Source organism: Phaeoacremonium minimum (genome assembly GCF_000392275.1).
Source record: "Phaeoacremonium minimum UCRPA7 unplaced genomic scaffold PA7_03_scaffold_290, whole genome shotgun sequence".
NCBI lineage: Eukaryota > Fungi > Ascomycota > Sordariomycetes > Togniniales > Togniniaceae > Phaeoacremonium > Phaeoacremonium minimum.
In genome coordinates, this window is record NW_006921195.1 from 331,478 (window position 1) to 341,398 (window position 9,921).

Below are 9,921 nucleotides of genomic sequence, written 5' to 3' on the forward strand. Positions count from 1 at the left end.
TTTGGTGGGCCCAGCTAGGGACATCCCGGTGTATCCACAATTGCTAACCGTCCCGGGTCAGGGGAAAAGCAACGCTCTCGACTCATTATTTGCTGCAATGCTCTGGAACCCTGACTTCATGTTTTAGTGAACGGCGCGGCAAGTGATCGGCATTTACAATATCCCTCTTGATCAAATTCGCCGTTTCCAAGTTGGGGAACTTTTAGAGCCAGCGTCTCGAACGACGCCCCTGGACCCCACCCAAATTCTCCAAGGCCAGCTTCGGCATTTACGATCACAAAATGTATGATAAACGTTGTAGGCCCCCTCGGCCCCCCTCTATCAGAGTTTTTGGAAAGTCGTCTCTGAGCCTTGGGTATCTGCGAAGATGTCGGGCCAAGCTAGCTCTGCGGTGGTCCTCGGCGCCGACGAGAAATATGAGATCGCAGTCTCATATGGCACTATTATTGCTACAGGTGCACTGGCAATTCTAGTCTGCGGCACTAGGGTACGTGTGTGAAGACCAAGACCCTCAGGGGCTTCTCTATGCTAACGTGCGAGATCAATCCAGCTCTGTACCCGTATGTTTTTGCTCAACACCTTTGGTATCGACGATTGGGCATGTCTGGTCGGGCTGGTAAGTTGTACATTCTCGCTTCTTATATGTATCTGGACCTCAAGATAAATCCGTGGACTGACACTCGATTCGCAGGCCTTTGTTACTGTCTTTAACGGTATTGGCCTAGCTGTAGTGTACTATGGCGCCGGCAAACATATCGAGCATGTGTCCCAAGAACACCTTTCAAAATGGTTTATGGTATGCCCTCTTCTCTGTCTATATGGTCCTGGATCACACTAACATGGCCATGTCAGCTATACTACGTCTGCATATGCATGTACTTGAGCATCTCATTCGCCGTCAAGTCAAGCATTCTGCTATTCCTGCGCAGAGTCTTTCCAGCAAGTATGTCAAGATACACAAGAGTTCCCGAGGGACACCTGACTGACACTCTACTGTGCTGTAGCATACATCCAACGAGCTACACTGGGCATGATTGTCTTCCTCGTTCTCTTCACCATCTCGGGTACATTCGTCGCAGCCTTCCAGTGCAATCCGCCGAAATATGCGTATGATCTCGTGTTCCTGATGTCACCTGAGCGCTCCAAACATTGCTTTTCCAACAGCGTTGCTTATGGAATTTTCATGTATCAGGCGGTTGTCATCTTCGCTTGCGACATCGTAATGTTTCTTCTACCGTTCCCTGTACTGTTGAAGCTGCAGCTGAGCCCTGCAAGAAGATTTGCCCTCTTGGCGGTCTTTGGCAGCGGCGTAGTTGCTTGTGTTGCACCTGCGGTGAGATTTAGAAGCCTCAACTTTTATAAGACCGGGAGCTCCGACACGACCTGTATGTTGTCTTGTTTTCTTCGTCATTCGTCTAAAGGAGCGCGCCAAAGTGCGGCTGGCTAACCTTGATGCTTTGCAGTTGTGGGTGCTTCATCCCTGTATTGGATGGCCATCGAGTACAACATGGGCCTGGTTGCCGGTTCACTGCCAGGGCTACAGCCTTTGTTCAAGCGATTCGGTATATTTGGTACCACGAACGACGCCACGGGTCCTTCTTCGCGCAAGAACCCCCAATTCTCGCCCTCATACCAGCTGGAAGACCACAGCAGCAAAAACTGGGGATCGGGACGACGTGGAAAGGGGAGCAAGAATAGATACCAGGGAGAGAGCGTCCTGGATGCCACGGTCATGGGGGAGCGCTCTTCACAGGAGAGTGACGAGGCGCGAATTGTGAAGACTCAGGTCTTTACGCTGACCCATGAGACCAACGATCATCCTTCAGAGACCAAGCCGCCTTCTTGGGGCACTTTCAACGCGAAATATCGTTGAAACGCACGTCATGGACCAATTGTAGCATTTGCAAAGCACGTTGTGAAATGGAATACCTGGTTAGATTACACTCAGCAACGCTATATCACAAAATAGAAGAGTACCGGAAATGTGAGAGTCCCTCTAGTGTCAAGTAGTAAAATTGCCTTCTCAAGACGTGACCCTTTGAGCAGGTGGTGTCAAGTACCGCTGCCAAAATATGTGATACAAAAGGTATAAAGCAATGACTGGTTATTATGACATCTCGATCTAAACTCTAGAGTTTCCTTCATTTCCCACGTTCCTAGGCTGTTGCTGCCTTGACCTGAACCGTAGGGAGCTTAGTGTGGAGTTACAACACGGCCGAGGAGCCTCATTTTAGCCTTCCCAGCTAAAGTTGCCACTGACCAGAAGTAGGTATAAGTATATAATCAACCATATTTCATGGCCAACTAATATTTCAAGTGGTCCTGGAAACACCCAAGTTGACGGACTACTGTTGAGTTTTGTTATCTGGTGTCTCACCACTACTGTTCTGCCGTCATAAAGACGTTCTAAACTCACTATTCACAGTCGTTTCTCACTAGCAATGTGAAAACATATGGCAATTCTGTTTAAATAAAGGTTGCTAGCCTTAATCATCTACAAGTAATATATAAGCTTAGATAGAAGAAAGTGCTCATGGAGATGACAAGAAGCCATGCCAATGTTTATTGTAAAATAAAGGGGGTCAGGCCACACTAATCTGGGACTTGCAAGAAATAGCAGTAAGCGCTTGATAATGCAATCTACTATGTTTGAAACTAGAAAAGAACGCTAGGATGGAATGGCTATTCAGGCTTTCTTCCCCAAACAAAATGGACAGGAAGGTATAAATGGATTGTCGGGTCCTTCAGTTCGCTCTTCACCTTTGCCATCAGTACTTGGACTTCGGGATCACTCCAGCCAAGCACCCGGGCAATCATTCCTGGCGTATATGAATCCACAGCCTGAAGCTGCTGGTAATACTGAAGGCTCCCCACTTCCTTGAGCTTCGCGTCCTTGGGCCAAGTACCAACCGGTAACTGTTGTCATCAACAGCGTTAGCTTTCAAGAGCCATGCCATAAACGGACCAGAGTTAGGACAACGGTAACGCACCTTAAGAATTCTCTCTTGCACATCTACAAATCCTGTAGCCTCGACTTTGTTTTTCCATTTGGGTGCAATATCCAATGGCTTCCCGAACTTGGCTGCACCTTCGAAGAGAGCATCTAGCCAGATGGTCGTGTTCGTTGCCTTCTCATGAGTCCCGTCTTCAGATGTGAATCGCGCAGAGGTAGCTTGAAGCTCGATATATCCGCCAGGAGCCAGATGTTGAAATGCTCTCTCAAGTAATTTGTCGTCATTTGCGATACATCCCTCCAACTCCCGTCCATGGATGAAATCGAACGGCCTACGGTAAAGCCACTCATCTTCGTAATCGTCAACTTCGAATGAGCAGTTTGGAGGTGTCCTAGTGAAGTGTCAACAGGATATAATCAGTAAAGCTAGAACGCATGCTATACCATTTTGGCTGGATGGGGCTCAAATCAATCCCTATGACTTCGGCAGAGGGATATTCACTAATATCAAGACGATCAGATGCCGAACCAGGGTAGAATCACAGCATATGGACCTTACTCTGCAAAATCCATTGCCCAGATCCCAGTACCGGTACCGAGATCGAGGACGCGCTGTGGATTGTCGCTGATAGGAGCAAAGAACAGCTGGCCACCGGCGATGAGTCGGTATAAGTGATGCACGAGGTCCATTCGCTCTTGCTCGTCTTCGTCATTGGGCTACCAGAGGAACAAATCAGCCGACCTTCTCATGCTGCGGAGTAATATAGTTTGCGACCAACTAACCACTAGGTAAGTACCGGCACGGAATGCATGATAGCGGCGCCCGTTCTGGTGCGACCAAGTTAGCTACGCGCGCCTCGTTGAGTCACACGGACTGACCTCATAGCTAGATGTAAGTTGCCATGTCAGAAAGCCTTCGGTTACAATTTGGCGTTGGACTCTTACGTGTAATCCACGATGCTGGATTCTAGGGATGTCACATAACTGCTGTGTCCTGTTCTGGAGAAGTCATCAGACATGGTCGGGCATTATAGGAGCAGAAAAAACTGACGATTCATTGTAGGCCGAGTCTTGGTCATTTGAAGCAGGATCCTGTAACCGAGTGTTGTGTCAATATTTTGCATGCATTGCTCATTGAAGAGTTAGGTACTTACGTCTGCCTGCAAGATGCCCTCGGCCACCAGCCCTTGCGGCGTCGGTGACTGGTCCTGTGACTTCGGTGATTGACTGGCCGATTTAGATGATCTGCCCCGCAACTTTGGTGAGCTTTGCGACCTTGGTGAATGGCCTTGCGGCTCTGCGCTTGGTTCCTTGCCCTCGGATCCAGCCATTGCTTCTTGTGTAGCGTTGCTGATGTTGGGCGGCAACAGAGAAACTCGACGGCTGTGAGGAGGGGTTCTTCAGCACTGCTCCCATTCCAATCCGCGCATCCGTCGGTCTCCGTCACGTGCCATGTGCTAAAGGTATTGTGCCATATGAAGGGTCTTGCATGACTCCGGGGGCAAATAGGAAGCAAAACCGCATGGTTGTGAGGGCTCTGGGAGGCCCTTGCAGTCTTGGATTGCCCAATGGACCGACAGAAGCCCCTGTATTGCCCTACTTTCTTAGGCGAGCAGTGAGGAGATAGTGGGGCGGTTTGCGAAAGACACAGGTAATCATATGACCTGTCACTTCGATAGTACTGTTGAAGAAGCTTGGCAGTTGCTGCGTTTATCAGCTAAGATAGGTCTAAGCAATTCTCATAATGATAGAGTATACAACATTCAACTAAATTCGAGGTGTACTTACGGCCACCTGCCGTCCCTTGAGCAATTCTGCAGAACGATATGTGCACATAACCTATCTGGTTCTATCAACTTAATGAACAAGGTATCGTAAGCCAGATACACGCCCGTGCTGACGAACTTCTCAGTCAGATCATAGTCATCAAGATGCTCTCGAGTGTGATCTAAACATTTTAGGCTCTTGAAGTGGCCTGTCACAGCCTCTGCGATACGGAGAAGTCCTTCCAGGAGATGTGCAATCATTTAGACACTTGTTGTGTCAAGTAACCCTACCGAGATATTAGGTGCATAAAAGATATAGATCAGGACAGTATGACTTTCTAATTCTTCTACCACGTTGTTACATCTAAACTATAGCTGCAGTTACTGTCATCCCCCAATCGGAATGGTCCAGTTGATATCGGCCATTCACTTGATCTCATTGCCTCTCCGGCTCTGGCAAAATTTGACCTAATGGATACGGGGAAGCTGAACATCTATCGGCACGGAGGTTGATGAAGACGGGCTATCCCTAATCTAGTAGCGCAGTACCTTTGGCAAAGGTACTGCGCTACTGGATTAGGATTAGCCCCTTAACCATACAATGTGCGGTGCGCTGGGCCCCGGGAACAGATCTTCCATACCATGCAGGCGACTTTCCCTCCTTAAACATTCGGGCGAACCATGGCGGTCGGTGGAATGAGCAATTCGGTCCCTCGACAGAAATCTCCTGGGTAAGTTCCCTTCTTTCGATTTGCCATCAGTCACCATGATCACGAAGCCAGTTAAAGATTGCTTGAAGATACTTCTGGATGCTTCATTCTCACATGCCTTAATACGTTATCCTTCCTTCCTTTATACGAGCAATCGGCAACAGGACATTGACGTGTATCCGAGGGTATGTTCTTCAACAAGGCATATTGCCTGTGCCGAGCCCAAACATGTCTTCGAAGATCACGAGCCGAACTCGATTCGGCCAGGCACTGTGAGCAAAGATGACGTTTCGTTTGTTTCTGTATAGTCCTTCATGTTTGATCAACCGGTGCCCTATTCATTTGAATCCAAAAGACGGATGCTGGGATTACCTCGTAGATGTGGCTCTGATATAGCATGGATCAATGAAAGAATTTATTGTCATCGATTTCTCCTGCTCGACCATAGAATGATGCATTGATGAGGGACTCGGCTCAGGGGAGACTGCGATTATGTTGCAAGACGCGGTATCAAGTCCTGTTCTTTGGAAGGAACGAGCCGATAAGCTGAGACCGTCGTGATGTGCAGATGGCATGTAGGGTTGCTCGAATGCAGAGTAGCCGCTGTATGCGGTTGTGGACTGGAGTAACGGTAGCGGATTGATAGACAAGTCTGGTATGGTGACCATATTAGGCCAGAAGAGCATCTCGTATTGAGACTGCAGTCCACTAGAGGGTATATACGGGCTACTGCTAGTATCATCCCAGGAATGAGTGAGGACATCTTCGTCCGGACTCTGGTTCTGCATTGTCTCTAGCGGAGACAAGGAGTCAGTTGAAGAGTAGAGCGGGCTGGGTGGTTGGGGATTCATATTATTCTACAATATGAATATAATTCAGAGCTAAGTCTTTGAAAGAGGAAATGTGTCCCAAGTGCGGTTTCTGACTGCTGTTCTAAAAATTGGTGTCAGACATCAACCCTTCTCGAGCTGGAGTTCTGTAACCATTTTATATCTCTATCAAGCCAACTTTTTATCAACAGGATCTAGGACCCAGCGCTACACTAGTGACAAAAACGCCTATGAGGAAGGGATGTCGTGCGCAAAAAACCATCTTTCATAGCCGTGCAAAAATTAGTCGATACTCCCGTTGGTTGTGTGGTGACTTGGACAAGGCTCAAGTATGGGGTTGCGGTGTGAGGAGAAACCTGAACACAGTCCAAGATAACGAGGTCCCAAGTTTTTTTGCGCAGACAATATGGTCCCGAAGCAAGACAGATCATATCGGCCTGTCATTCCTCCAAGGACGTGGCTCTTGGTTCATTAGAACATGGTGCGACTAAAACTAACCGAACCTCTTGCATAAACGTCGTCCTCCATACAATGCCAACCTCGATGGACGTGCGTGCAAATAGTAATTTTTGCGCCCTATAATTCCTGGACTCGGCAGCCACTATCTGGTGCTGCAAAGGCACAAGCATCTTCCTGATTTGTATAGCGGCTTATTGCGGCCACTTTTGAGCTGCCAAGGTGCGCGGACCAGGAGGCAACCTCGCATGCATCTGTCGCGCATCGCGACATCTAAATATGCCCAGACGGTACGTCGTCTTTGTCACTCTTTAATAAATAGTCTCTGTCGTGGCTGGTGGACTGCATGCTATCAGAATTCCCACCTCCGGGGTTGTATGGATTGATGTGCAAAGGGGTGGAGTCCAGTGTCCTGTTCTGGTGCCCGCCCACTGCAACATATAAGAGCTTGGATTTATGCGCTGGTCAGACTTTCTGCGCGCAGAAATTCCGTTTGTCTACTCCCGATACTCTGGGTGCGGGGAAACTGGAACAGGGATGAGATCGATGTCAACGCAGCCTGCTGAGATTTGGCGAACTACGCCTAAGAGGCGCCCAGACTTCGGTCAACTGGTCGCCTTACTTGACAATTGCCCGCAGCTGACTGCCTTGGAAACACTTGGAAACGCCCAGGGGAATTTTTGCACAGGCAAAAGTCCTGAATGATTGGCTTTGCGATTTCTGCGTTGACCCAAGTGGCGCACGCACATGCAGGGGTCAGAATCGCCTAGGGGCCTGTGACCCCCGATTCCTTTTCAGCTATCAAATTGGCTTGACGAAATACTCAAATATGTGTTTAGGAAGTATAAATGGAATCCACCTTGTCTTGGAAGTTCTGACAATGACTTGCCGGCTTAGTATCTTTATGCCCATTTGCTTATGACAATTCGCTTCTGACACGACGGCGCACTTCCCTAGCCACATGATGTCAGAGACGACCACAATGAACTCCCGCCCATCTCTATATTCGAGCCCGAATCGCTCTTGCGACTCCATCAGCGGTTCAGACACATGCGTCGGGACTATAACCAGAGACTCATCAACTTCTTCAAGGCAATCCGTCTCGTCATTGTCACCAGTCGGGAAGCCAATATCGCATAATTCGAGAAGCACTTATCGTGGCCCGGGTCGGCCCGCAACAGCCCAACGTATTTGGACAGATCCAGCCATGCAGAGGATTTTGGTGCGATTATACCTCTACACTGCCGAGGGTTCTTTAAGTACCAAACAGATGAGCAATCTGATCACAGAACTGGCCCAACGTGGAAAGAAATGGAGAAGGTTTGAGATTTGATTAACTGATAGTTATTTCGAAGTCAATCTCGGAGCTCGAGCTGACCAATATATGATTCAGCACCGAGAAGCGCCAGTCCTCAGGCCCAATTCCCAAGTCGCAAATCCGATCTACACAATATCAATTAAACATGTTACTATCTCGTGGATACCATCAGCTCCGGCCGCGCACTCGGGAGGTCGCTCATGCAAGACTGGCTAATCTCCGTCTCATTCGAAGTGGACGGGTTGAGAAAACACGCAAACAACAAATAAGTCGAGGACGTTCTGGATCATCGAATCGGTCTGGGCGTTTTAAAGCAAAATCCTTAATCTCCAGTACATCTGAGTTACCAAAGCCAGCCTCCGGCGTGGGCCGTATATCCAAACGGTTCAGTGTTGATAGCTTCGATTCATGGATTAGCAGTTACAGCACCGAGCCAAGTTCTACTCGCCATTCAAAACGACAACATATTCGATTGTCGTGGGTAAGAGAGGTATTCAGTAGGTCCGGCGAAAAGAGACCGTCGTCTTCAGTTCTCTTGGAAATTCGAAGTCTGATGAGCACCCGCTCCCTGCGCAGTTCACTGTCTTCCCGCAACTCATCCTCGACGGACATATCGATTAATTCTGCTACCCCCTTTCCTGACGAGCATAATTTTCCTCAACGTAACAAGCTTGTCATTGAGTTCTGTTGCCAACGACGTCCCACATGTATTCATCGCCAAGCCGCTCAACTAATCAGCAATTCTGAGCCGACATATGTTTTCCACGAGCTCTTTTCCAACTTAGATGTGCTGAAGAAAGATCGGGATATTTGGAATTCTACCGTTCTTCACCTTCTCGCTCAGTGGGCCAAGGATGCTTCCGTGATGCCCCTTCTGATTGGGATCATCTCCGAGTGCGAGCGATCAACTATCAACTCCCGGAATATAGATGGTGACACTTTCCTCCATATTCTTGCACGGCGTTGGTGCCATATAACGAAGTCCTTAGACGACTTAGTTCTTATAGATTTCATCGGTATCCTGAGTGCGAAAGGCTTTTGCTTCTATATTCGAAATTTTCGTGGATACAATGTTCTTGCAAGCTTCATTCCAGAAGATTTTGCTGGATTTACAATTCATACTGCGCCCACCATCTTTCACCGTCGCGTGGTTGGTATTTTACGATCCTTGCTTGATGTGAAGCATGGCGGTCGCTTTCTTTCAGAATCATTCGCAACCATCCCCCTAGAACCTGGACAAGACCCTTTGTCAAGTTTCCTATCGGCTTTTGTTTCGGTATTTCTCTGGTCTGAAACAGCATCTCAGACATTCAACGAAAGTGAAATCCGTTTGGTCCTTGAGACGCGGGAAAAATTTCAATACTATCGAAAAGCAATGGCCATGCATATCATGCCACGCCCAAGTCTTCACGTCTATCTGCGAGACCGCACTTCTACGGCCACTATATCAATAGAACTTCTCGATCAAGGAGCGGATCCTAACGAGTACAATAACGAGGGGCAAACATGTCTCATGGCACTTCTGCAGAGGTCCACCGAGCCCCGTATGCCCGAAGGTACCGTCACTGGCCTCGTACAAATACTGCTCGATCACGGTGCACTCGTTAATCTCCGCGACCAGGAAGGTAACACCACGCTCCATTATGCGGTTAATGCCGAGCTTCCTGACGTCGTGCAGCAGCTGATCAAGGCTGGTGTTGACTTAGATGCGAGGAATATAGAGGGAAAGACGGGCTCAGATATCGCAATCAACCACTACAAAATGTTGCGCTACTTGCGAGAAGGCAACTCTTACTCCACTACTCAGAAGATGATGGTCCGATTTTTCGACGCGAGTGCCAGGCGGATGGGAAGGGTCAAGAAGTCATTACCCGAAATTCCAGAGTAA

General features: G+C 48.4%; 3 protein-coding genes across 3 annotated transcripts; 2 read left to right on the plus strand and 1 right to left on the minus strand.

Moving 5' to 3' along the window:
- Positions 1-367: 367 nt before the first annotated feature.
- UCRPA7_3701 (putative integral membrane protein) lies at positions 368-1,873 on the plus strand (the record flags this gene model as incomplete). The annotated part of the gene is made up of 7 exons (XM_007916196.1): positions 368-487; positions 551-616; positions 692-796; positions 853-943; positions 1,005-1,107; positions 1,165-1,385; positions 1,464-1,873. The coding sequence occupies 7 exons, from the start codon at positions 368-370 to the stop codon at positions 1,871-1,873; spliced, it is 1,116 nt and encodes a 371-aa protein (XP_007914387.1).
- Positions 1,874-2,682: 809 nt separating this feature from the next.
- Positions 2,683-3,643, minus strand: UCRPA7_3702 (putative umta methyltransferase family protein; the record flags this gene model as incomplete). Its single annotated transcript, XM_007916382.1, has 3 exons — positions 2,683-2,916; positions 2,991-3,345; positions 3,513-3,643. 3 exons carry the CDS (start codon positions 3,641-3,643, stop codon positions 2,683-2,685), a joined length of 720 nt encoding a protein of 239 aa, XP_007914573.1.
- A 5,936-nt stretch (positions 3,644-9,579) lies between these two features.
- UCRPA7_3703 (putative ankyrin repeat protein) lies at positions 9,580-9,921 on the plus strand (the record flags this gene model as incomplete). The annotated part of the gene is made up of 1 exon (XM_007916326.1): positions 9,580-9,921. One exon carries the CDS (start codon positions 9,580-9,582, stop codon positions 9,919-9,921), a length of 342 nt encoding a protein of 113 aa, XP_007914517.1.